General features: G+C 47.4%; 1 protein-coding gene across 1 annotated transcript; it reads right to left on the bottom strand.

Annotated features, from left to right (window-relative positions):
* Nucleotides 1–875: 875 nt before the first annotated feature.
* Nucleotides 876–24599, bottom strand: SLC1A4 (solute carrier family 1 member 4). Its single transcript, XM_029937477.1, has 8 exons — nucleotides 23676–24599; nucleotides 14752–14794; nucleotides 12506–12568; nucleotides 11120–11286; nucleotides 8251–8484; nucleotides 6844–7038; nucleotides 6406–6540; nucleotides 876–4231 (listed from the first exon to the last, which is right to left on the bottom strand). Exons 1-8 carry the CDS (start codon nucleotides 24200–24202, stop codon nucleotides 3997–3999), a joined length of 1599 nt encoding a protein of 532 aa, XP_029793337.1. The 5' UTR covers nucleotides 24203–24599; the 3' UTR covers nucleotides 876–3996.
* Between the last annotated feature and the right edge of the window lie 93 nt (nucleotides 24600–24692).

Raw genomic sequence — 24692 nt, 5'->3', positions numbered from 1 at the left:
TGGGCCATCTCCAAGGCTGGGCACGCTTGCTGCCCAGCTGCCAGCAGCTGGAGACATTCTCGGGTCAAAGAGCCTCTGGCTCGATGGGGAGGGCCTCGGTGGACAGTGGGTTGAGTGGCTGCTAGACCCTGGATACGGGTCTGGTCATCTCAGCTTGGGCCACTGGTCAGAAGGGAGGCAATTTGCCAAGTTGCCAGTGCTCGGACCGGGACTCCACTGCCTGGTCCCTGATATGTAGGTGGTGAGCAGTGTGGGCTCTGGGCAGGGCTGAGCTGTCAGCACAGAGCCTGGAGCCTGCTTCTCTCTCTCTGCCCTTCCCCCACTTGAGCTGCTTCTCTCTCTCAAATAAATAATAAAACATTTAAAAAAATTTAAAAGATTATCCCCATTTTAAAGATAAGGAGGCTGAGGCATGGCTGGGGTTATTGTGCCTGGGGTCACAGAGAAAGCAGACAGGGCGCACTCCTCCTTGCTACTTCACTCATATCCCTCGTTGATGCTGTTGGAAGCAGGCTCAGATGACCCAACAGGTCAGCACACTTCCTGCTCCCCTGGGAAGAGGCAGCCTATGGAATTTCTCCTCTTGATCTGGCTGTCTTGAAAAGCGGAAGGCCCGAGTACTAATCTCAACCTTCAGGCATACTTCAAAACCAAGAGGTAAGACAGCTGCACTCGGAGGTGGGAATCCAAATCGTCCTTAGTGCAGGCCCCGTCAGGCCCGTGGCCTGCGTAAACTCTGTTCTCAACCCCTTGGGCCTCACCCAGAAATAGAAACTGGTGTCTGTATGAATCGAAGAGCTGGAAATGGCCAGGTCAGAACATAAGGGACCTGTTTCTTCAGAGGCCCCACGGTCCAGAAACGAAAGATTCCAGTGTGAGCATGTAAGATAATCTTTTATTAAGACGCTTCTAAATTCCCTAATTGTGCTGGAATGTGGTATCATTGAAAATGAGATGGTATAAAAGAGTGGGCTGGGTATGGCGTGGATGGTGGGAAGGCCCGGGCCAGTGCCTCATGGAGGGACTGTCAGGAATTCTATGGACTGGGGCATTCTTCCAGCGTGGCTCATGGCTTCCAGATGTTTAGTTAAGGCCTGTTGACCCAGTTGTTCCGACAAGACTTAATTTTATGGAGGTATGTAGCAAAACCACTCACTTTTTCACGAGCCCGGCTAGTGTTGAACAGAGTGGCGGCCAGAAGTAGCCGGATGCTCCCCTCCTGCAAGCCACATCAGTGACCAGCCTGCAGGGCTGTGCCCCCGGGAACCAGCCTACCCTGCCTCTGCGGGTCAGGCTGGCTAAAAGCTGCTACAACAGAAATCAATTCAGTCCCCCTCAGGCGATGCCCTAGCGGAGCTCCATGGGTGAATGCCACTTCAAAACGCCAAGAAAGGAATAAAGGAACATGCAGATCCTAGTAGAAACACTGTATTCATTTTGAGGACTGCTATGTTTTAAGGCAAATGTCACACGTATAAAACAGAGATTAACAGTATTTGAACAGTATTTATGGCAACATATTAGAATAGCAGGGGAGACAGCTTCAGACAATGAGAAAGAGGGATTTTCCCCAGTCGGGTCACTCCTGCTGATTCCTCGTGTGGACTGAAAACCTGGGAGAAACTCGGTGCCCCTGTCTCCCAGGGGAAGGGGGGCGGTCACCGGGGCTTCACACAGAAGCGCCCTTCTCGGGGCCACAGCACTCTGCTACTGCACTGCCAGGTTCAGGGCAGAGCATGTGCAAGTCACTGGATGGAGAGCTTTGATGTTTATGTTTCGTGAAATAATTCATTTTTAGAAACAGGAGAATCAGTTGGCAGAAGCCATAAAACCTGTGGTTAGTTCACCTATATCCAAACTCAAACTTGCTTGGATTGGAGCTAAAACAATGTGTCGAACACACATGCACATAGGCATTCGTGTGCACACGTAGCACATGGATATACGTGAGAGAAAGAAAGAGAAGATCTATCAAAGGCAGAAAAAAAATTAATGTTCATTTGCAATTTGGGATCAAATGATGTGATTGTCTTCCCTTTAAAAACAGAAGGGGGTCAGCAACCAGTCAGAGGGTAAAGGTTTCCAGGTACCTCTCAGCTCAGTTCCTGGTCATTCCTGGCTTCTCAGGGGAGGGGCGTGGCTTCACTTAAAGAGCCGTGCAGGGAGCTGGGCCTCCCACTGGCCGGGCGGCTCCGTATGCCTTGCTCTTCCCTGCTCCTTCCACTCAGGCGCACACCCCCAGCTTTTAAAGGCAGAAGCTTGACCGTTTGTGTTCTGCGCCCCCATTCTCAGCACAGAGGGACACACATCCTAAGGTGTGTGGGTTCCCCTTCTGCAGGGCCTGGGTGACGGCAACACCACGGCAACAGAGAAAATGAGAAAACAAAGGAGGCGGACAGTCTGGGAGCTATCAGTGGCCTGTTGTGAGTGGCAGAGCCACTGCCTGGGTCTTGGTGTCACAGGGAAGTCAGGGACGCGGACATGTGATGGGAAGTGCGGGTAGCTGATTCAGGAACACTTGGACGACATCAGGGGTGGCCCTTGATGCTACCAAATAACCACAAAGAGGAGGAGGGGCGTGACAGAAGTTGCTAGCGCACAGAGAACAAAGCCCCACTTGTAAAAGCTGTCTCTACCAGGAGAACGAGGCCTCTGCGGAGAAAGGTATCACTTAGGTAAAAAATAAGAAGAGCGCAGGGGTGTCAGCACTTGATACCCAGGAACTGAAATGGTTGTTTTCACTGGTTCACTAAGTTTGCCTCACCAAATCCCTCTGAGGTAGGTAAGAGGCAGGTGACATCAGCCTATTTTACAAATGGGGTAAAGTGAGGCCCAGGACTTGCTGATCACACCATGGATACACAGCCACAGCCACAGTGAAACAGCATTCTTGTGCCTTCCAGCCTTCCCTGTCCCCGGCCATACCGGTCTTCTTTATGAAGTCCCCTCACCAACATTCAAACCCAGTCAGCAGGCATCTGGAAGAATGCCTTTGGCTTATAATTTAAACTTTGATGTACTGGCAGGAAAAGAAACCAAACCCACAGAAATCAGCCAAAGCTGGGGGGCCTGGGGACCTGGGAATGGGGGCCCCCACCCCAATTAATGAGTGGGTTTGTAGGGTTTTTTGTTTTTGTATTGCTGCAGTGCATTTTAGGGGTCTAGTTGAATTATAATAATAGACTGATAAACCAACAAGGGTCCCGAATGCGATGACCATGGAGGAAGAGGCCCCTCATTGCCTGCTGCCAGATCCGATGGGGGTGAAGCTACGGCGCAGTCAAAGGCCAGGCCGCGGAAGCAGCAAACTTCCCCACGGGCTGGGACGTGAAGAAGGATGACTGTGTGTGTCCCCTTCCAGGCACACCTCCTTTCTCTGGCCTAGTGCCCCTGACCAGAGCCCCCGCAGTGCTAGCGCCATCTAGAGTATTTCTAACTTGACCTCCAAGCCCCCCACACCCGGTGAATCAGAAGCCAGCCGCACCTCACAACAGCACACCTCGACACCTCAAGTCCCAACTCAGTGAATTCCAGCCAAAGGTAAGAATTTGGGGAATTTTTCCAATTACTCCGGCTCATGAGGCAATGCGACAGATGACTCTAACCCCCCTAGGCTCACCCAGAAAGCACCCAGTGCAGAGCTGACCGGCCACAATGCAGAGGACGTGTGCGCTGCTTCACACTTTAACTGCCAGGACCCGTGAGCCTGCGACATGCCCAGCCAGGCAGCTGGAGGCCGGGTTTCCAAACAGAGCACACACGTGGTGGCACCTGGACGTGAATCAAGCCCAAAGTCAGAGTGTCCTGGTCTTCAGTAACCAGTTCCCACGGGGAAGCCCAATGCCTGTGCCGAGAGGTAATCCTCAAACTGGTGACTGGGCCAAAGCATGGCTCAGAGGCTACAAGTCGGAGAGCGAGCACAGTGCCCGGCAGCCGGGGGGGGGCCGCACTAACAGGCCGGGCACGGCCACTGCAGCAAGCCCGAAGCGAGCCCCGTCACAGAACCGACTCCTTGGATTCCAGCTCCGGGGCGCCAGCCGCAGGGCCGGCGGGGTTCCGGTGGGTCACCAGGGGCGACGTCTCCTCCTCCGATTTGCAGTTGGGGATGGCCTCCACTTTCACCTCGCTCAGCTCCTGCTCCCCCTTCTTCATCGCCTTCTGATTTAGGTGGTGGAGAATGCCCGCGCCCACGGCGTCCCCTTCCACGTTCACCACGGTGGTGGTGCGGTCCCTGCGGGAAAAGACAAGGCGGGCCTTACACCGATGCGCCGGTGGGCGGCCTCGCAGGAGCCCACAGGCCCTGCTGCTCCCGGACAGCAGGCTACGAAGTGCACGGGCCTCACTTTAAACTGACTTTCTTTTCTTCTTCTTCTTCTTTTTTTTTTAAATTTTCTAAATGTTTATTTATTTTTGAGAGACAGAGACAGAGCACGAGTTGGGGAGGGGATGAGAGAGAGGGAGACACAAAATCTGAAACAGGCTCCAGGCTCCAAGCTGTCAGCACAGAGCCCGACATGGGGCTTGAACTCATGAACCTTGAGATCATGACCTGAGCTCAAGTCGGATGCTCAACCGACTGAGCCACTCAGGTGCCCCAACTGATTTTCTTTCAATATTCCTTATTTGATGAAAGTAACAGACCCCAATTGTAGAAAACCTGGAAAAAAGAGAAGTATAAAGAAGAAAACAAAAGCCAGCCAGCCATCCTTCACAACTCTGAGAGAGTCTGGTAACATTGGATCTGCTTCCTGCTAGTCATCTTTCTGGGTATGTATTTTCTAGGGAATAGACACCATCATATGAAAACCACGTATAACGGGTGGAGAATGTAGATGTGGTTTTGTAGCCAGCTTCTCTCCCAGTCATGGTACACTGTGGGAACGCCCCTTCTTTTTCTTACCTCAACACCGCATCTCTCTGAATGTTAATCTTCAGTGTATTCCATGGCAGTTGGCAACCACCAGCTCACAGCACTGTCCTTTCCAGAACCTTATCTTCCCATACATTAGCCCAATAACCATCCTCTCTCCCGGGGCTCAGAGCAAGTACAGTGCCCTCTTGGAATAGAGGGGGGAAATGTGAACTTGCTTGATGGCCCCGGAGAAGCTGAGGGCTGTGGAAGCAGAGGCCACAGGGTAGTGGAGGGCTTGTGTGACTTCAGGGCTCTACTTGGCAGCCCACCTGGTGCCCTATTTCCCTGTTGCTGACTAAGTGCCTCTTAAAGGCCTGCCTTCCCCCTGCAGAGGCAGCTGAGTGAAGAAGCAGACAGGGCCTCTGACACTCTGCTCTGGTCCTGTCCCACTCACCAGCTCAGCGGCTGAGTTCCATCTGATGAACTGTCGGGATGATGCGGGTTTCTGCTACACATCTCACCCTCACTGTTCCGAGGAGCCATAAGGTCTCTGAGAAGCTCCTTCAAATTTCCAGGACTTACACGAAAGGCTGGAGACCACCATTCCCAACCACAATGGGCAGAGCCACAAGCCCAGTGGCCCGGCTCCAGTGTGTAGCTTATAAGCCGTGCCTGGCTCTGGCTAGCCTTTCTTCACTAAGGTCCTTGTTTGGCACAAGCCTGGAACTCTTCTACGCACTGTGGAGTTGCTCCCTCATTTAATCTTCAACAAAGCTCTGACGAACATTGTATAATTATTTCCATTTGACAGGTGAGCACATCAAAGCACAGGACAGTTCCAATCACACCACTAATAAATGGCAATGCTGAGACGTGAACCCAGGTACCTGGGCTCCCAGGCTCATTTTCCTGTCCACATGCTGCTACTGTTCAACACCAGAACCTCAGGTGACCTTCCCCAGAAAACAAGTACTGTTTATACCTAAACAAGGCGTCACGTGGCTCAGTGAATCGGCGCTCAGAGTCAACACCACTGTCCTGTGCCTTTACAGAAGCCCTGGCGATGGTGGTCCAAATCACACCTCCTTTCTCACACGACTTCCGCTGAGCCCAAGCCACTCAAATCGGCTGGGTTCATCTTCACTTCCTTCTCAGAAATCACTCCTTGGATGTTTTAGGCCAAGGGCGATCATTCTCAAAGGCTCACTGCTCCAATGGCTGTGACTCCTTGCAGCCAACAATCTCCATTAGACCCTTGTGCCCCCTCAGCCTGTGCTGGGGGCCCAGCCTGGGCCTTGGAGCCCTGCTTTCCTGGATGCTCTGACCAAGTTCTCAGTAATGATACTTCACGGTCATTCATGGGCCTTTGCCTCTCATATTGTTACATTTTTCCTAGCTCTTAATTTTGTCTTCAGCTTAATTGTAGGCTCCTGCACAAGGCAGGGGGCCCGTTTGAAGTTTCTCCACATGCCCAGGCCCTACGGGGTGCCAAGCTCCCAGGGAAGTCAGCACAGACTTTCTTTTATTCAGTGCCCTTAGGACTTGCTACTTACACAATCCAGTCCACAGCCAGGATCAGAGAAAGGTCACGAGTGGGCAGCCCAATGGCCTCCAGAATAATGGCGATGGTGAGGACCCCCCCAGCGGGCACACCAGCGGCTCCAACGCTGGAGGCTGTGGCTGTCACTCTAGGGGGTAGCACAGAAGATTAGCCGTTAACACAGAAGATGGTGTGGGCATAGAGAAATGCAAGCTATGGCAGCTATGGCTTAGAAACTGAAAACCACACAACCCGATTCTGGCGGCCAAGCCCTGGAGAGGTGATTCACACCCTTCAAGTAATGAATTCACGCTGTCGTTTTCCTAATGAGACATCCCCAGGTCATGGTGAGACTGGTATTCATGAGGTCTTCCGGAGGAAATCACACATGTGCCAAACCCCTCGAGTTTCAACCCAGGCCTAGAGATGAAGAAAGGAATAGCATACTTACAGAATCGTGAAAATCTGTCCTGCTCTCAGCTCGATGTTGTTGAGCTGGGCAATGAACACGGCGGCCACACACTGGAAGATGGCCGCTCCGTCCATGTTCACGGTGGCCCCGATGGGGAGGATGAACCTGCTGATCCTCTTGTCCACACCGTTGTTCTCCTCGATGCACTTCATCATGGAGGGAAGGGTTGCTGAGCTGGAGATGGAAGAACCGCTGACCCTGAGAACAGGCCTTCCCAGCCAGGCTAACAGATCCCTCAGCTCAGACCCGGGAGCAGAGCAATGAGCATAACCCTAGTTTTTGGTTTCTCCCCTCTGAAATCAGAGAAGAGTTGGAATTGTTTCGAAGTTTGTATTGCAATGTGGGGTTTTGTCAATTCCCAAAGTATTCCAATTCTGACTGCCTAGATTTACCTGTTAGGTTATTGACCTGGATACACTTATTCCAAATATTTCAAGAAACCACACGTTACCTCATGGTGCAAAATGTTCTTAAGAGAACAAAGAACTATTTATTCTATATGCACATCTTGTCTCTTAAATTCTCCCCCCCCCCAAAAAAAGTAAAAGGCAAGATTTGACTTTTTTTTTTTCCTTTTAGGCCAAGAAGTAGCAGCGGCTGTGAGTCTGGAGAGGAAGTGTGTTCCTGGAGAACTCGCAGGTCAAGCCCTGCCCTCCCCAGCCTGCTCCCAGGCTCCACAGAGGGCGGCTGGCACGCCTGAGAGGCAGATTTGTTTCTGTCTAAACCAGAGAATTTACCTCACTAATTCTTTTCACCTCCACTACTGTGTCATAGAAATAGCCAGTCAGGATGGGAGGAACCATGCAGTAGGGAGGCAAAAACCAAATGTATAAACGCAATGTGTTGCCAGCCTTTGAACGTTTTCTTCAACGTATTTGAAAAGCCCAAATTTTTTGAAGGATTTCCAGTAATGACAAGGTGCATCTTTTGTACTTAATTAGATAATCCCACAATACTGTGGATGACCCAGCCCTCACCATGATGCCTTGGTCTTATTTTGTAATCATGCATCCAGGGGTAGAATTGGGCAGTTGTCATTCTGGAAACTTCTCTACAGTGCCTTGTGAATTAAGTGGGTGCCTTCTTTTACTCAGGCAATTAGGCAATTGTTAATTAGGGTGAGGACCCACGACCGAGTTAAATAATGATCCGATCTCTAAGGAGCAAGAAAGAGGAGGGAATTAGGCAATCCCTCCTTTTGGCAATCCCAGAAACCCACTTCCATAAAAGCGTGGGACTGGTAATTCAAAAAAACCAGACAAGACCTATTTAGAGTTTTCAAGAAATTAAAATATGTCAAGATGTTGTTGTGCGTCTAGGACCGGGCTCACCGGGCTCCACAGTTACACGGCTCTGGGCAGCCGAGGCCTCCTGAAACTGACTCACCTGGAGCACGTGGCAAATGCTGTCGCAAACGGCGTGAGGAGGCCCAGGAGGAATCTGAATGGGTTCTTCCGTGTGAAAACAAAATAAATAAGTGGCAGAACAATTCCTCCATGAATAAAATGGCCCAATATAGATGTGAAGATATATTTTCCAAGGCTGGTCACCAGCACGATGATGTCTTTCATTTCCAAAATCTTGCTTCCAACCAGGAACATGATGCCCACAGGCACATACCTAGGGCATGAGCATAAGGCGCTTGTCAGTAAGAGTGTTGTGATGGCAAGGCTGGGAGAGGCAGACCCCTCCTGGTACACAACACAGGGCTTTCAACTAAGTGGTCTTCACGTCTCCTTAGGCTAATCCTAGGGGCTCCTGACTGGCTCGGTAGGCAGAGCCTGCAACTCTTGACCTGAGGGTAGTGAGTTTAAGCCCCACACTGAGTGTGGCACCTGCTTAAAAAAAAAAAAAAAAAGGAGGCTCTCCCTAGCATGACTCTGAGGAACAGAAAAGGATGGGCCCATTTTATAGGCTGTGAAACTAAGTAAAATTCACATGATAAATCACCATGGATAAGAGAGTCAGGACCAGAACCCAGGCTTCTTTCCCCTTGAGGATATTATGTTCTTAACAGAAGGATGGTACCAACTATGTGGGCTCCTAAGTGGAAAGCCAAGAAGCTCCTCAAGATCAAAGCCTCTGGGACTGAGAACTTGACTTTCATCCTTGGTCAGACTTGTTCTGAGAACTCAGAAACACAAAAGACTAACACCTATTTTGCAGAATTGCTGTGATACAGAAATTGAGCCAAAGCTGGGACTTTTGTTCAGTTTTAAATTCCTTGTGGTTTGGGAAACATAATTCCGTGGGAAAAAGTCATTAACAATGACCCTCAAGGAACATTCCTTGAACGTGAAGATTTTTTTAATGGCAAGATGGAAAGAAAAAAGGGAAGAAATGAACTATGGGAGCTATAGAAAACAGAAGTCAGCTGTTTTGAAGTTAATATAAGTTTAGGAAGAATTTTATAACCACTGACTTTGTAAGTTTCCATTACATAGGTATAATGTCACATAGTTCAAATGTGAAAGAGTTCAAAAGGATGAACAAAGTCTCCCTCCCACCTCTGCCCCCCCCGCCCCAAGTACTCAGTTTCCTTCCCTGGAGATAGCCAATATCATTGGTTTCTTGAATTTTCTTTAAAGAGATCATCTAAGCAGTATTATTAATTTTAAATTCCATAGCAACTCATGAATACATTGTCCTTTCAAAAAATTAAAACACAGATTAGGCCAAAATCCTCTTTAGGCACCATCCTCATGCCAGGGCCCTCCTTAGAGAACTACTTTGCTTGCTATGCATTTAGATACATAGGTATGTATTTAAGACTTTTTGAAATATTTTTAATTTATTTTGAGAGAGAGAGAGAGAGAGAGAAGAGAAGAGCAGAACAGAGCAGAGTGGGAGGGGCAGATAGAGGGAGAGAATCCCAAGCCGGCTCTGCACTGTCAGCACAGACCTGATGCGGGATTTGAACTCACAAACCATGAGATCATGACCTGAACCAAAATCAAGAGTTGTATGCTTAACGGACTGAGCCACCCCCAGTAAGGCATTTTAAACCCTAATTCTGGTGAGATGCACTTACTAGGCAACAAATCTCCACTGTGGTCAGACAGAGCAGGCTCTGCCTTGCAAACACCTGCTTATGTAACTAGTACATTGAACTGCAGGAATGACTGTAAATTGCTTTCCAGGTTGTAAAGGTCTTAATCTAAGAACATCACTTTCTTGTATAATTTCCTGGAATCTAAACTTTGAGAAGATTTTAGACTGAAAAAATAAGCCGGGAAAAGAACCTGACATGTTGATGAAAACACTTTTTCCTTTCTGAAAATATTTTTCTCCCCAGAAGAACAGCAGTCATATGAAGGGTCATGTTTACAAGGATAGAGTCAGACTCCGGGAGTTTTGTTTGGGGAAGATAAACACCACCAGTGGGGGCTCTGGACTTGGCCTCCTATTCAGTGATAAACTTCACTACCAAATTCCAGGCTTCTGTCCTAAAATCTGCCATTCCAATGCCATCTGAGAGAAGTTCTGGCATATTTAAGGGTTGGCAATAAGGAAAATGCTTTGTGTAGGAAGGGATAAACTAAGTTTCTCAACAATGTATGAGTAGAAGTTAAAACCCACAGAAGTTTGACTTGAGTAAAACAGCAAGGTAAAGCTTCTAAAGGATAGGTGCCAGAATTGGTAGAATTTCTGAGAGGTCACTTTGAGAGATCTGATCCAATTTTTACTTGTGAGCCAGAAATCAATCAACTGATTTTTAGTAAATAATTGCCCTTTTATTGATGTCACATAAAGAAACGTTTATGTAAGAAAAGACCATTCTAAGTTTATATGTGCATGGGGTGAAAATTAATTTGTCCCCCATGCTGTGCAATATTATAGTAAGAGGCCCCTTTGAAGCCTCAAGTGTATGGTTTTAAGATAAATAAGCCTTACACAGCAGAGAGCAAATTTATGGAGTTGGTTGCCCCACAAGATGCTATGGGCATCCTATACGATATGGATAATGGCAGAAACCCATAAATAAATCATCAGTGATGGAACCATAAGGAGTCACTGTGGTGCTGCAGAAGGCACAGGTAGCTATGGCACACGCCTGATTCTCTGAGATGCTGGACAAGAGGAGAAAGCTCTCCATCTCCACCACCCCTCTACCAAGTCTGGCCTACGGTACATCAACCACAGATGGAGCACTGAGCCAGGCTGGCCCTGCAGGGGTGACCTTGGACAATAGATAGGATTCTTTCCTGGATGGCAGGGGGAATAAGAGGGAGACTAATGGGCGGGCCAAACTTACCACATAATCCATGACACCAGCACCATCGTTGCCTCATTGAAGGCGTTGAAGAAACGGATGAGCTCTTCTCCTTCAGAGCCGAGCTTCTTGAGGGCCACTCCAAACACCAGGGCAAAGAGGACCAATCCTAAAATGTTCATCCCTTCAATCTCAGTGCTGATGGGGATCTGTGGGATGAGAGGGGACAGAGGATCTGAGTTTACACCTGCTGAGTGAGAATTCAAGTAGAGGTTAGACCATCTAAAGCATCAAAGGGATGCTTTTAGAAGCAGATCTGGTTAATGTAACATTGCATGTCAGCTATACTTTGATGATAAATATAAAAAAATAAATGTAAAAAAATAAAAGAAGAGCTGGTTGGTGAAAAGTTTCTTCAGATCGAGAGTCAGTGATTGTAACTGTGCCTCCCAAATGTCCACAAATCCTTTGTCGCTAGACTGTTGCCGTGGCCCTCCTAGCTGACAAATTTCACAAAAGATTTTCAGGATATTCTTTCCTAAGTCACTGACTTAAAATATATAGATATAATGTGTTCCTTATTTTTTACCATAATGCTCAATCTCACTACTACAAGCATATCTTGGAGTAATGTTTATTCCACCAAAACGCATTGTGAAACTCTGAACAGGAAACCTTTCTCAGTATGGTAAAAACACAAAGAGCATTTTTACCATAGATCTGAGTTCTAGTATCAGGTCTGATATTAAATAACTTCTCAGACTTTCAGGCTCTTTATCTGCAAGATGAAGTAAATTGGACTAATTAGTAGCTTTCAACTTCTTTTTTTGTAGAAATTTTCCTCAATCAAAGAAGACTGGAACAACTCAGAGCCCCTCAGCCCTCAGCAGCTGTACGTGTAGGGGTGGGGAAAGGGCAAATTACCTCCTTCTTCCTATGGCAGCTCAGTAGAAACACTGAGTCATCCTCAAGGTCCCCTGTCCCTTCCAGCTCTTTCATGAAGGCTGGGACCTCACCCAGTGTCCGGCCAAAAAATAGCCACTCCAAAAACATGTGTGAATGAATGATAGCAATAGTGCGTTCAGCTCCTAAGTCAAGTTCTGTGTGTAGAGGTGGGTTAGATCACCTATTCGTTATATTTCAGGATAGCAGAAGGGGTGTTAGAAATATTTTTGTGAAGAAAGGGGTATTAGTTCCAATTCAATGAAATGGATCTACTAAAGATTCCAATCCTACAGATGCTGGCCTTTGGCCATGTTGGTAAATAACCTAAGGAGCAAACCTGGTCTAGGTTCTTTGGATAGCTCATTCAAACCCCAGAGTTTTGAATTCTGCTAAGAAAAAGATGCATCATGTAAGCTCCTGCAATTAAAAGCATTATTTGCTTTATAAGTCATTTGCCATAAGTGATCTTATAAAAAGCTTTACCTTTTCATGGGTTACATTTCCAGAGCTCGTGTTATGAATCACCTTTCCATAATCAGTTGCATACTAGGAACAAGAGAAAGAAAAATCCACTGTTAGTTCACAGGTGATGACCAACTAGAGGAAGGGAGAAGACCGGGGGGCTTCCTGCTATTCCTCATTATTCACTCCAAGTGCTCTCGGAATTCCTCAGTCGGTTGGCCTGACAAGGGCCTGTGAGAACTGTACCAAAGCTACTTAAGACCAAGGCAGCAAACACCCCAAGAGGCCTCTGCATTACTTAGGGACCCACAGCATTAGGGACAATGGTTTGGAGGAGAAGATCTGCACAATTTCAGACTGATAGTTTGATATTTCAAACAGCTGACACTTTGTATTACTTAGAGAACTTTGGTATTAATTCCATAATGTCAAAGTTCACTTTCCAATGTGTCATGAAGGAGTGGAGGGGCAGAGAGAGAGGGAGACAGAGGATGCAAAGCAGGCTCTGCGCTGACAACAGTGAGCCTAACACAGGGCTCTAACTCAGTAACCACAAGATCATGACCTGAGCCAAAGTCGGAAGCTCAACTGACTGAGCCACCCAGACACCCCTATTTTCATTCAGATATTTATGCTCTACGTTGTTCCAGAACTTATTTGAGCTTGACTGCTTTTAACATCTTCTAATTTGCCTTGGCCTCTACTCTCCAAAGCAAAGGATATGAGGCAAGATGGCATTTTCTGGCTAAGTTACCTGAGAGACTCACTTACCATAAGTGCAATGACTCTCCAAACTCTGGTCCTAAGGTTGGCTTTGCATACTTCTGCCCAATGCACACAGGTGTCCCCTGTGGCAGTATGCACTATTGAATGGAATCTGTTATAAAACACCTTTCTGACCTCTTCTAAGGACACCTGGCTCTGAACTGTCACGAGGAGCCCATCAGGATATACTGCTTTGTGCCTGCCGTTGGTGAGGTCTGCTTTCTTTCAGCTTTGAGTTATCAAGCTTTCAGACAGGCAGAGGTGTTCCGCTGTCCTGTGATGACGGGTGACAGGGGAAACTAAACCCACCCTACACCTTCTGTGACCAGCACTGAAAACCTTGTAAACCTTTTACTTTTTTCCTATCTCACATTATAAATATAAACCACACAGCTGTGTTTACATGCAGTTTTTTTTTTTAAAGAGAGAGAGAAGGGCATCTGGGTGGTTCAGTCGGTTAAGTGTCCGACTTCTGATTTTGGTTCAGGTCATGATCTCATGATCCATGAGATCGAACCCCGCATTGGGCTGCACATTGGCAGTTTGGAGCCTGCTTGGGATTCTCTCCCTCTCTCTCTGTCCCTCCCCAGTTTATGTGCAAGCTCTCTCTCCCTCTCAAAAATAAACAAATAAACTTTAAAAATAAATAAAAATAACAGAGAGAGAGAGAGGGCTGTAAATAGAAACAGAAACGTTTGCCTGGAAAAGGCAATGAGATTAGTCTATCTAATCTAGACCTTTATATTCCTTCTCCCCATAAAGCATGGCTATAGGGACGTCACTTGCAGTCTTGCAAACATTAGAGAAAAACAGAAACAATCTAAACGTCTATCAATAAGGGACTGACAGAATGACATCATGATACGCTCATACAATGGAATATGGCCATTAACATTATGCAGAAGGATATTTACTGACATGAAAAATGTTTACCAGATGCTACCTTGAAACTGAAGTTAAAAACAATACGTGTAGTATGTGTACATACTACCGAAATGTGTAATATAATTATTTTTATTTTTAGAATGTGTGTGTGCACATGCAGAGAAAAAAAATGTATCTGAAGGATGTATACCAAAATGTTAATAAGTATCTCTAGGTAGTGGTTATAGGTGATTTTTAATTTCTTCCCTATTTTTGCACTTTATTTCTTATTTTTGCATGAGCATGTATGACCTTTATAATCAGAAAAGAAGATTAAAAAATATATTTTTTAAAATTATAAAATATTTAAGAGAGCCCCCAAATGTGATCTGGGGGCATTTCCTAGGTGACACGAAAAGATGATGGACCAGGGAAATGTTTTATAAACCATTTTGGTTTTTTGTGGTTTGGTTTGGTTTGTTTTTTACTGCAAAGTCCCCTCTATAAAAATGTAGGCCAGCATACCAAGTTTTCTTAAAATACTACCCTGCCCTGTCCCACCTTACCTAACTCTATAGCAGAATTTATACACTCCTCCCCATCAAAGTTTCCCATTTTTAGCAAGCATCAAGCCTTACCGTGCGGAAAGTGGCAACCACAAGATTTGAGGGAAACAGGTTTCTGTAGGAAAAGAAAGCACTTTGTCAGTGTTCTTAAGATTCAGCGTTCAAAGTGTCCGCTCCTGACAGATGCCCATTCCTGACAGCACAACACACATTGTCCCCCCTCTCTCCACCTCCACAAGTTACTGCGGCCCCTGCCTGACCCAGGCACCCGGCCGCGCCTTGGCTGCTGGGCCACAAGAGATGCGCTGAGGGCACCGAGCCTTATGCTCATCTCCCTCGTGGTCCTCCAGGGAAACCGCAGTGCTTTCCTCTCCCCCAGAAGGTAAGCCCTATTGCAGAAGATTTCAGCAAGAGTGGCACAGCCCACTGGTGAAATCCAATGGAGGGTTTTCATTGTCGAGATATTTGGGGGGCATTCCTGCAACTGGGGGAGTGTGTGTAGTGGAAGGTGCCAGGTCCCAGCCATTCATTCTTCTGGGTGCAGCCTTCACGCTGTCCAAGTGTCCTAGACCACATACCTGTAGGTGAAATCCTTATTTATAATTACCTCAGCCTAAACCAACGCCAAAACTTTTTTTTGCACAATTTGAACATACGCTGACTTTCCTAGAAATGCAACTACTGTGTAAAATGTAGAATAATTCTTTGCTTTATTCAGAATGTTGCTAAAAATTGTTCTTCCTCTGGAAAATCACATCATCAGTGGCAAATTGTAAAATCTGAGTCCTTAATTACACACACCAGTATCAGGTACCAGCTTGCATTTATAGCTCTCATTCACGGTGAATGTAAACTGAGAAGCAAGCACCTAACCACTTTTAGGATTTTTACATATTAAAACATATTATTTTTGTTATAAATTACTCTTTTATCTTTTTTATTACTGTTGAGTCATACTGATGCTTTGCATTTATGTGTGTAGGTAAATTCTATTTATGGATTTCATTTCAGGATGAAGAGCTTTATAAAATATTTGTCATAAAAGGAGGGCAAAAGAACTGATTAAGTTAAGCTAGAGTTTGAAACCAAAATCTATTCATGCAAACAGTTTTTACTGAGAGCCTCCTTTGGATCAGGTTTTATGCAGGATGCTGGTCTTGACACATAACAAAATCCCAGTGACACTTCCCTGTGACGTACCTACTTCCTTTAAGAATAAGGCTAGGAGAGGAAAAGGCTCCAAATCATCCTTTACAATTTATGCCAAACTTATCCAGGAATTTTTTTTTTTTTGGTAATTTTTTTTTGAGAGAGAGAGAGAGAGAGAGAGAAAGCGCACGCGAACAGGGGAGGGTCAGAGAGAGAGGGAGACCCAGAATCTGAAGACGGGGTCCAGGCTCTGAGTTAGCTGTCAGTACAGAGCCCAACGCGGGGCTCGAACCCACGAACTGTGTGATCATGACCCAAGCTGAAACTGGCTGCTCAACTGACTGAGCCACCCAGGCGCTCCACTTATCCAGTAATTCTGACTTCTGTGGTTGAGTTGTTTACCTAGCACTAGGATCTCTAGGCAACTATATGCGGTGCATGTGGTTTCCGAGGTAGGCAGGTCTGACTGCAACCCAGCTTGGCAAGCAGTCTAAGCTAGTTTCCTTGTAGCCACATCTTGTGCAATGCCCTTCCCTTGAGTGTGGGTGGGGCCTCGCACTTCCTTCTAGCCAACAGAATACAGCAAAAGTCATGGAATGTCATTATTGAGATTCAGTTACCTAAAATCGTGGTTTCCTTCTCACTAGAAGCCTTTCTTTACTGCAACTCATCCTTTATTAAAACTCATTGAACTGTACACCTAAAATGGATGCGTTTTACTGTCTTTAAATCATATCTCAAAATTGCTTAAAAAGCTAAAAAAAAAAAGATACAGTGCTAACTGCAAAGAAGATTTTACAACCATAGAATACATACTTTCAAGGGGATGACTGGACTTTCTACAGCTCAGCGCTCAGATACGAATCCCTGGAAAGGCACCACCTCGGGGCAGTGAGATGGAGCTCACACATCCACAAAACCATCCTTCTTCCCCTTGGTCCCTCTGGTTGCCACAGAACATGCACAGTCCCTCTTGCCCACACAAAGGGCAAGGAGCTGAGGCGTGGGAGTAAAGCAGAACACTTCTCTGCACTCTTGACAGACCGTGCCTTTGTTGTTGTAGCTAAGTCATTGCCATAGTGAAGGTCATTTAGGTTTTCTACATCATCTTCCAGGAGTTGTATAGTTTTGCATATTTCATTTAAGTCTGTGACCCATTTTGAGCCAATTTCTGTGAACAGCGCGAAGTCTGTGTCTAGGTGAGGATGTCCAGCTGTTCCAGCACAAGTTTTGAAAAGATGACCTTTGCGCCATTGTATCGCCTCTACTTCTTTGTCAAAGATCAGCTGATTATATTTACATGGGTTCTCTATTCTGTCCCACTGATCTATTTGACTGTTCTTTTGCCAACACCACACTGTCTTGATTACTATTGCTTTATGGAAAATCTTATAGTCAGGTAGTGTCAGCCCTCTGACTTTGATCTTGTCCTCTCTGCACCCTTCTCACGCTCTTCCCTTTGGCTTTTAAACACAGATGCTGCTGTGAACTCCGGCTTCCTTCCTCCTGAGCTCTCCTGCATTCAGGGATCAGCTGCTTGTCATGCAAGCAGGTTTGCTCCTCAGAGCTTTGACTTCAGGCACTTTTCCTAACTCCTCACATTCATTCGCTAACTCCATGTGCTTTCAAAATAAGAAACCTTTAAGCTGGAAGAAATTTTACAGGTGGTCAAGTTCAGCTCCCTCGTTTAGCAGGTGGAGACACCAAGAACCCAGAGACATTAAGCTGGTACATCTCCCACTCGTGCTCCCTCTAAACCAACACTAACCAATATGTCAGCCATGTGGTTACTGGACTCTTGAAATATGGCTGGTGCTATAGAGAAGATGAATTTTTCAAAATGTATTTACATTTAAACTAGGTAAATTTAAATAGCCACTGTGGCTATGGTCTATCATACTGGACACTGTAGATTCAGAGTCTGGAAATAAGAAGGAACAACTGGTCTGCACAACACTCAATCTCACTGGGTGCTACAGTCCTTCAAACCAGCGAGCTCTTCATCTTATTCAAAAACTCTCAAAGATTTCCTTTTTCTGTTATTTGATCCTTAGAAATGTACTTAAAAATTGCATAATACCAGATTTACATCAGACCAAAGTTTCTCCAGCATGAGTAGGCCATGAAAGCAATTTGTTATATATAACCAGCATTTTATAAACTATGTGATATATTAGACTGAATAGAAAAATACCAGCACGTGGCACATTTAAAATGCTGTTTTGTGGAACTTGGGTTTCATGCTGGAGGGTGGGGGGGAGGAAGAAGTGGAGGTGGATATGTAGGTACAGGTACCAGAATTTAAAAACATCAAGTCCATACTAAATTCAGAGAGCCGAGTCAGACCAAATCAGCACAGAGTGAACGCACAAGCCTTTCCGTGCTATAGGCTCTCTGGGTAGCTACTGAAACAGAGAAAGCGGTGTGGGCTGAGGCTGAGCCGCCCGAAGGAGAGCTCCTGTCAGTGGTAGCGGTGCTCCCACAGCTCCCACAGTGAGAAGCTTCAAAACTGTTTCTTCTTTATACGTCGATATCGTTGGCTCTTCTGATCCTATTTGTCAAGGGTGGTCTGCATTTCCCTGTGCTATATGAGAAGAATGGAAAACAATTTACTTTTGCTTAGGTATATTTTTTGTTCCAGAAATATTTCCTTTTATTTAAGTTCAAAAATTCTTTACCAAATATATGAAAATTTCAAAGACCCTTCAGAACAGGATATGGCACGGTATGTGCGCCTGCTAAGTATTTATATCCTTAGTGTTTATTGTTACAGAGTCCGTTAACAGGGACATGCCCCTTCAGATCTCAGTACCCCCTACAAGGCTGGGAGCAGAGGAAGGGATGGGGGTCGTGGGCTCACACTATGGTGACAGTGGGGGGGCAGGCCAGTAATCTACGCTCTTCTTAAGGCCCATATCCAGTTTTAGGTTCCAGCTAGAAAGGTACTGCTGGGCCCCTGGGGTGGGAGACTTTTGGGGAAAAGAGGCTAAGAACAGCACTAATTCTCTGCAGCAAGTAGCCTGAGAACTGTCCCTGAGGGGCTGGGACCCTTGAGAATATTAGCAAGACACTCCAATACTCACTCATTTAATACTCATAACAAGTGTAAGTAGTAGATACTATTATTGGCCTCATTTTACAGATAAGTAAGCTGAGGCACAGAGAGGCTAACTGACTTGTCCTTACAGCTAGTAAGCCGTAGCACTGGATTCAAACCTCGGTAGTTGACGTCAGTGTCGGCTTTAAAAAAAATTTTTTTTTAATGTTTATTCTTGAAAGAGAGAGAGAGAGAGAGAGAGAGAGCGCAAGCACAAGCCGAGGAGGGGCAGATAGGGAGGCACAGAATCTGAAGCAGGCTCCAGGCTCTGAGCACAAAGCCTGACATGGGGCTCGAACTCATAAATCACAAGATCATGACCTGAGCCAAAGTCGGACACTCAACTGACTGAGCCGCCCAAACGCCCCGTCAGTGTTGGCTTTCAAGCACCACCCACGTGGCCCCTCCAGGTGCTCTTTTCAGTCCCTCAACTATCCAGATAGCCTCCTAGGTGGCAGAAGGAAAGGTGTCAAGTTAAAACCTTTACTTGTTTGTTTTTTTTAAATAACAAGTTGCTACCTTTCCTTTTAGTGACTAATTAGGCTGAGAACCCTCTGTTACTTTGGATCCCTGTTAGATTTGCTAAGAGTCTTCATCTTGCCTGTGAGAGAGAGACACAGGGTATAGGCCAAACCACCTGCCACGGCCAACAGTTAAAAGAAATTATTCACTATTTGCTCCCTTGACTGCGACCTCGGGGCTAATAATAGAGTTGAGTCTCTGATAGGTTTCTGTGAAGCTATTAAAGAAAAGTGTTCTTTGCAGGCTGAGAGGCATCCTATTCACAACAGTCCCTGAGAAGGAAAGTAAGTCCCTTATGCCTCCCTCTGTGAAGGGAAAGGCTCATAGCACTGTCCATTGTTGAGAAAATGAGCATGAGGAAGGCAAAAAAAAGCCTAGAAAACTGAGCAACAGGCAAAATCTCACTTGTGTTTACCAAGCACATGGCTGCACCCTGCTATACTTTTGCAAACAAGAGTGGCCCAGGACCATTTTTCTGGCTGCCAGTGTAGACAGAGCCCTGGGCCCAGGAGCTGTTTCTACCTGCCACCTTTACAGGTAGGCCTCTGGCTAGCCATTTGAAACCTACAAATTTTACCACCCAAAGGAATGTTAGAAGCCAGTTGTCACAATCCTTTCCACTGAGAGCCGAAGAAAATTGAGGTCAGCTTTGGAGATCACAAACATATAACGCAGAGAGGAAGGAAACTGGAATGTCAGGGAGGATATGTGAAGATTTCTGTTCCCCTTTAGAATGGAAGGCTCTTCTGCATTTAGTTTTGACTTTTCCACATTCTCTAAATTTCCCATAATGTTGATTCTATTAGTCCCAAACACAGTCAGTAATGGTTCACTTCTTTTTCTCCAAGCTTGTGTGGTTCCCAACACACCTAAAGACTGCATTAGCTTCAAGTCGTCCTCAGCTGCCCCCCCTTTGTTTACTCTCATTTCTTTCAGACTATGAAAAGAGGAGCATCCCCTTAAGTTCACATGAAACAGACCAGCCCCCCAGTGGCTCTGTTATACTGCTGCATTTATAACAAGCGAGCATATACTGGGTGAGCCGTGTTCTAAGAGCTTTACAGATATAACTCATTTAACCCTCAGAACAATCTTCTGAGATAGGTACTTTCATGATGGCCGTTACAAAGATGAGGAAGCTAAGTCACAGAGGTTAGGGACCTGCTCTAGGACTCACGGTCAGTAAGTATTGCTAGGGACCAAGAAGTTCCATAATGACTGAGTTCCTGATAAACTGTTTCTGTCTCTTTGGTGTCAACACCGTTTCATTTGAGATGAAAAGTCACAGCTCAATCACTTGGGTCACACCCAGTTCTGAGAGTCCTGTATGGTTCTGGGGCCCCGGGCACAGGCCTCTGAGCTGCTCAGGAGGAGACGGGGACTTGCCCGCCTGCCAGTTACTACCCACCAACTCTATCTTCTCAGCTCTCAAAGGGTCTGCTTCTAGCGCCAGTGCCTCACACCCACTCCCCAGACCATTATTTCTAATCCACTGTGCGTTGAAAAATCAAACCACTCCATAATGGCATTCTGAAAATCTTCTAAAAGTTATCATGAATCTCTATTAGCTTCATTTCTTCGGGGCTTGTAGTTCCATCTTGAGAAAAATGCGAAATCATGGCAGAGAGACCCTGTGGGAGTGGTGAGGCACTCGCCACCGGGAAAGATCAGCCTCGGCAGCAGCTGCACAAGTCATCAGCGGCTCCTCTCACTCGTGTCTGGTATTTAAGTTCTGCACACTTAACCCCGTGAGGGCCTGCTGGATAACTGAAGCGTGTTTGCTGGCAGTCTCGTTTCATTCACTGCCCACAGGCAGACGGGACCACCCCCTGCCTTTGCCAAGGAACTTGCCCAGAGTCCCATAAAATCAGCATCTGTGGGGTTGCTTTGAAGGAAGCAAATTTAAAACTTTTACCCAGAGACCCAGGAAGCATTTAGACATGGCTCAGAACTCAGTTTCCTCTCACAAGCTGCTCAATGTCAAAGCCAAATCTGAGCAGCAGTAAACAGGCTTTTCTTTGCTGAAGAGGCTCAGATCCTCTGTTTAGGGGAAGTGGGCATCTGCTCTGACCCAAATCATATTCTTACCTGATTCCCATTTGGCCCAGAGCAAACATTTCTGAGATGGTCAGACTGGACCAGCAGCATGGCATCATTACTATGGCTTATTGACTTGGGGGAGGGGAAAGTGGGAGAAACAGAGCCCTGAACTGTGGTACACAAGACCCATAGTTTTTGTTTCTTTCCTTTTTTTTTTAAAGCCTTTTTTTAAAAGTAATCTCTACACCCAGCACGGGGCTCAAACTCCCAACCCTGAGATCAAGAGTCGCATGCTCCACTTAGTGAGCCAGCCTCGCGCCCCAACCCATAGTTTTTCTAATCCCTCTTTTGATAAACCACCCTGTGACCTTGAACAAATTGCTTAATCTCTCTACTCTCAGTTTCCTCAGTTGTAAAATAGGATCATACCACCTGCACTACCTTTATCCCAGAGCTGCTGGATTAAATGAGGTTGGCTGTTGGAAGCGTTGTGAAATGCAATCTATTCCCAACAAGCCACAACAAAGGTTCTCTTAGTCCTTTCCTGCATCTGCAGCCCAAGGCACTGAAAAGTCCGTACCAAGACTGATCAATAAGCCATGATGCTGGGTCACCATTCACTTCAGAAACAGTGGCTGTAGCAGCTTGGATATAAAACTAGAAAATCATGATCAGGAAATAAAATGTCCCTCTGGGATGGGTGGTAATAAAGTAAGCACTCACCTTGCCCCATTTTTTGGCCACTCTCCTTATGGGGGAGCCTCCCTATGGGGTACCGCCAGCAGGTAAGGGCTGGGCATTCCACTCGCTTCCTTGGGCTACTGATCCCTGCAAAAAAGAATCCTTCACCCACCTAACCACGTTCCCTCCCAGGAAAAGTGGACTAATAAAATACTGAATGTAATGAGCTAAAGGCACTCTCTACCTCAGACTTTGTTTTCACTGCCCATTTAAAAGTCCCCAAACTTTAAGCATCTCTAAGGAGTCCAAATATCAAGCTGCCAGATACCAGAGACTGCGATCACATCAAAATCCTAATGGGCCACCTCCACCTATCCTTTGGGTAAGAAGTTTTGGTAAAAAGCTTTTGGTCCCTCTCACTAGAGGGTTCCCCCCCCCGATGTTGTTACAGTTTCAAATGAACACACTCTCTCTTAAGTGGCAGACAGTCATCACATTTTCCAGAGGAAGAAAAGGAAATAGCAGGAAGTCAAGTCACTTTGCCCGTGGTTTGCTGTTTTTCACAGCCTCAGCAATGAGGAGCTTTGCCTCAGTGACTCAAGACAAAACACACCTCCAAGGCTCTGAATCTAGAATTATCGGAAACATGGAGAAGCAGCCAGCTGAGCTCCTCACTCAGCTGAACCTGGCCAGGAAAGTATATGTCTCCAGGCTGCAGTTTTCCCATCTGTGAGCTCTGGGCTAACAGAGAAACCAAGAGAGGCTAAGGCGTTGGATAATCCACAGAAACAACACTGCATCTCAAGGGATAAAATGCAACTTCTAAGAGTCATAAAAAGCAGGCAAAACTCCCTTCCCTCTAGAACTCACCCCTCCAGAAATAAAGCTCCTTGAAACTCACAATACTCTACAGTGGTCCTGGCTATGGGGTAGACAGCAGCCTGTCCGAAGCCCCCAGGAGAGTCAGGTTTCTGGGCAATAGGCCTCATACAACTAACCCCAGCCTTGTTATCCTTGGGTCCACTGACAACTCTTCAGAAATTGCCACCTGAAACAGGGACGGCCTGAGATTCCAGGTGAGGATGACTCTACAAGCACAATTTTACCAATGCTCCCAGAAGTTTTCAGGCGCTGTGCATATAAAACAGGGTGAGGTATCCTGCCTGACTGGAACGTTTTTACTGGTGAGGACCGCCAGAGTTTAAGGAGGACAGTACAGGTGTGACAGCTGCCTCTTCCCTAACACACACTGCCACTCAACGGCAGGGCTGGTTCTTGGCTATAAGACGCAAACGGTATTTTGATATCTCCAAAAAGAAAATGTTAAAGTCCACCTACAGCCAATTAAGAATGAACTCTTAGCAGTATATGAGGGTGATGTGTGCGTATGTGTCTATGAGTGTGTGTGTGTGTGTGTGTGTGTGTGTGTGCACGCGCACGAGCACTGGAGTGTATTTGAAAGCTGGCATCTCTCACTGTGCCCTTGGCGAGGTTCGGGGAGCGTTACCTGGCCAGATCGAGGAAAGAGTCCACTGTCTCCTTGGGGACCGGAGGGGACCCCGAGTCTTCCAGCCTCAGGTCGCTGGACTGGAGGGTCTGCGCGCCAGACCCAGGCTTGATGATGAACGCCAAAGCGACGGCGAGCGCCGAGGCGCCAAGAGTGGTGAGGCCGAAGTAGGCGATGGCGATGCCGCCCAGGCGTCCGAGCGAGCTGGCGTCGAGGGAGGCGGCGCCCGACACCAGGCTGCAGACCACCAGCGGCAGGATGATCATGCGCAGCATGCGGAGCAGCATCTCGCCAGGGAAGGCCAGGTAGATCACCTGAGTGCGGCTGAGGCCGAGCCCGCGCAGCGCCACGCCCAGGCCGGCGCCCGCCACCACTCCGGACACGGTGAACAGCACCAGCGCGTGCCGCCGTAGCAAGCCGGCGCAGCGCCGCGCGCGTCCCACCGCGGACCCGGGCGCGCCAGGCCCTGCCGCAGGCCCCGCCTGGGTGCTGTCCAGGTAGCCGTTGGTCTCGCTGCTCTTCTCCATGGCGCTGCCCGCGGCCCCGAGCTGTTGGAGGCGGGAGTGACTTTGCTCTGGGATGAGACAGGGCTTTCAATGAACGGATCAGCGGAGCCGACTACGTCCGCCAGCTGTGTCCCGCAGGTTCTGGGAGGCGGCCCGCGGAGAGCTCCCGGCCTGCGGGCAGAAGCAAGTGTGGAGAGAGCCAGGGGCGGCGCGGGAGAGCGGGCTGGAGCACCAGCCTGAGTGGATCGCGCCGCGCCCAACCTTCCCACAGCGGTCGCGGGCTGGAGATGATGCAACGGGGAGCCGCGAGAGGCGACGCAGAAGGGAAGAACGGAGCGAGCTGGGAGCGGCCCGAGCCCTCCCGCTTCACACCCGTCACCTCCCCTCCGCGGTTTCGGCCAATCAGCGCCGGGAGCCGCCCCCGCGCGCCCCTCGCCTTGGCAGTCGGCGCGGGGGGAGGGGCAGCCGGCGCGGGGGGCGCTGCTGAGGCCGCTGCTGAGGCCGCTGGGGC

This window comes from Suricata suricatta, chromosome 4, assembly GCF_006229205.1.
Source record: "Suricata suricatta isolate VVHF042 chromosome 4, meerkat_22Aug2017_6uvM2_HiC, whole genome shotgun sequence".
NCBI classification, from domain to species: Eukaryota; Metazoa; Chordata; class Mammalia; order Carnivora; family Herpestidae; genus Suricata; species Suricata suricatta.
Note: the sequence above shows the minus strand (reverse complement) of the source record. Positions and strands in the feature narration are given on the sequence as shown.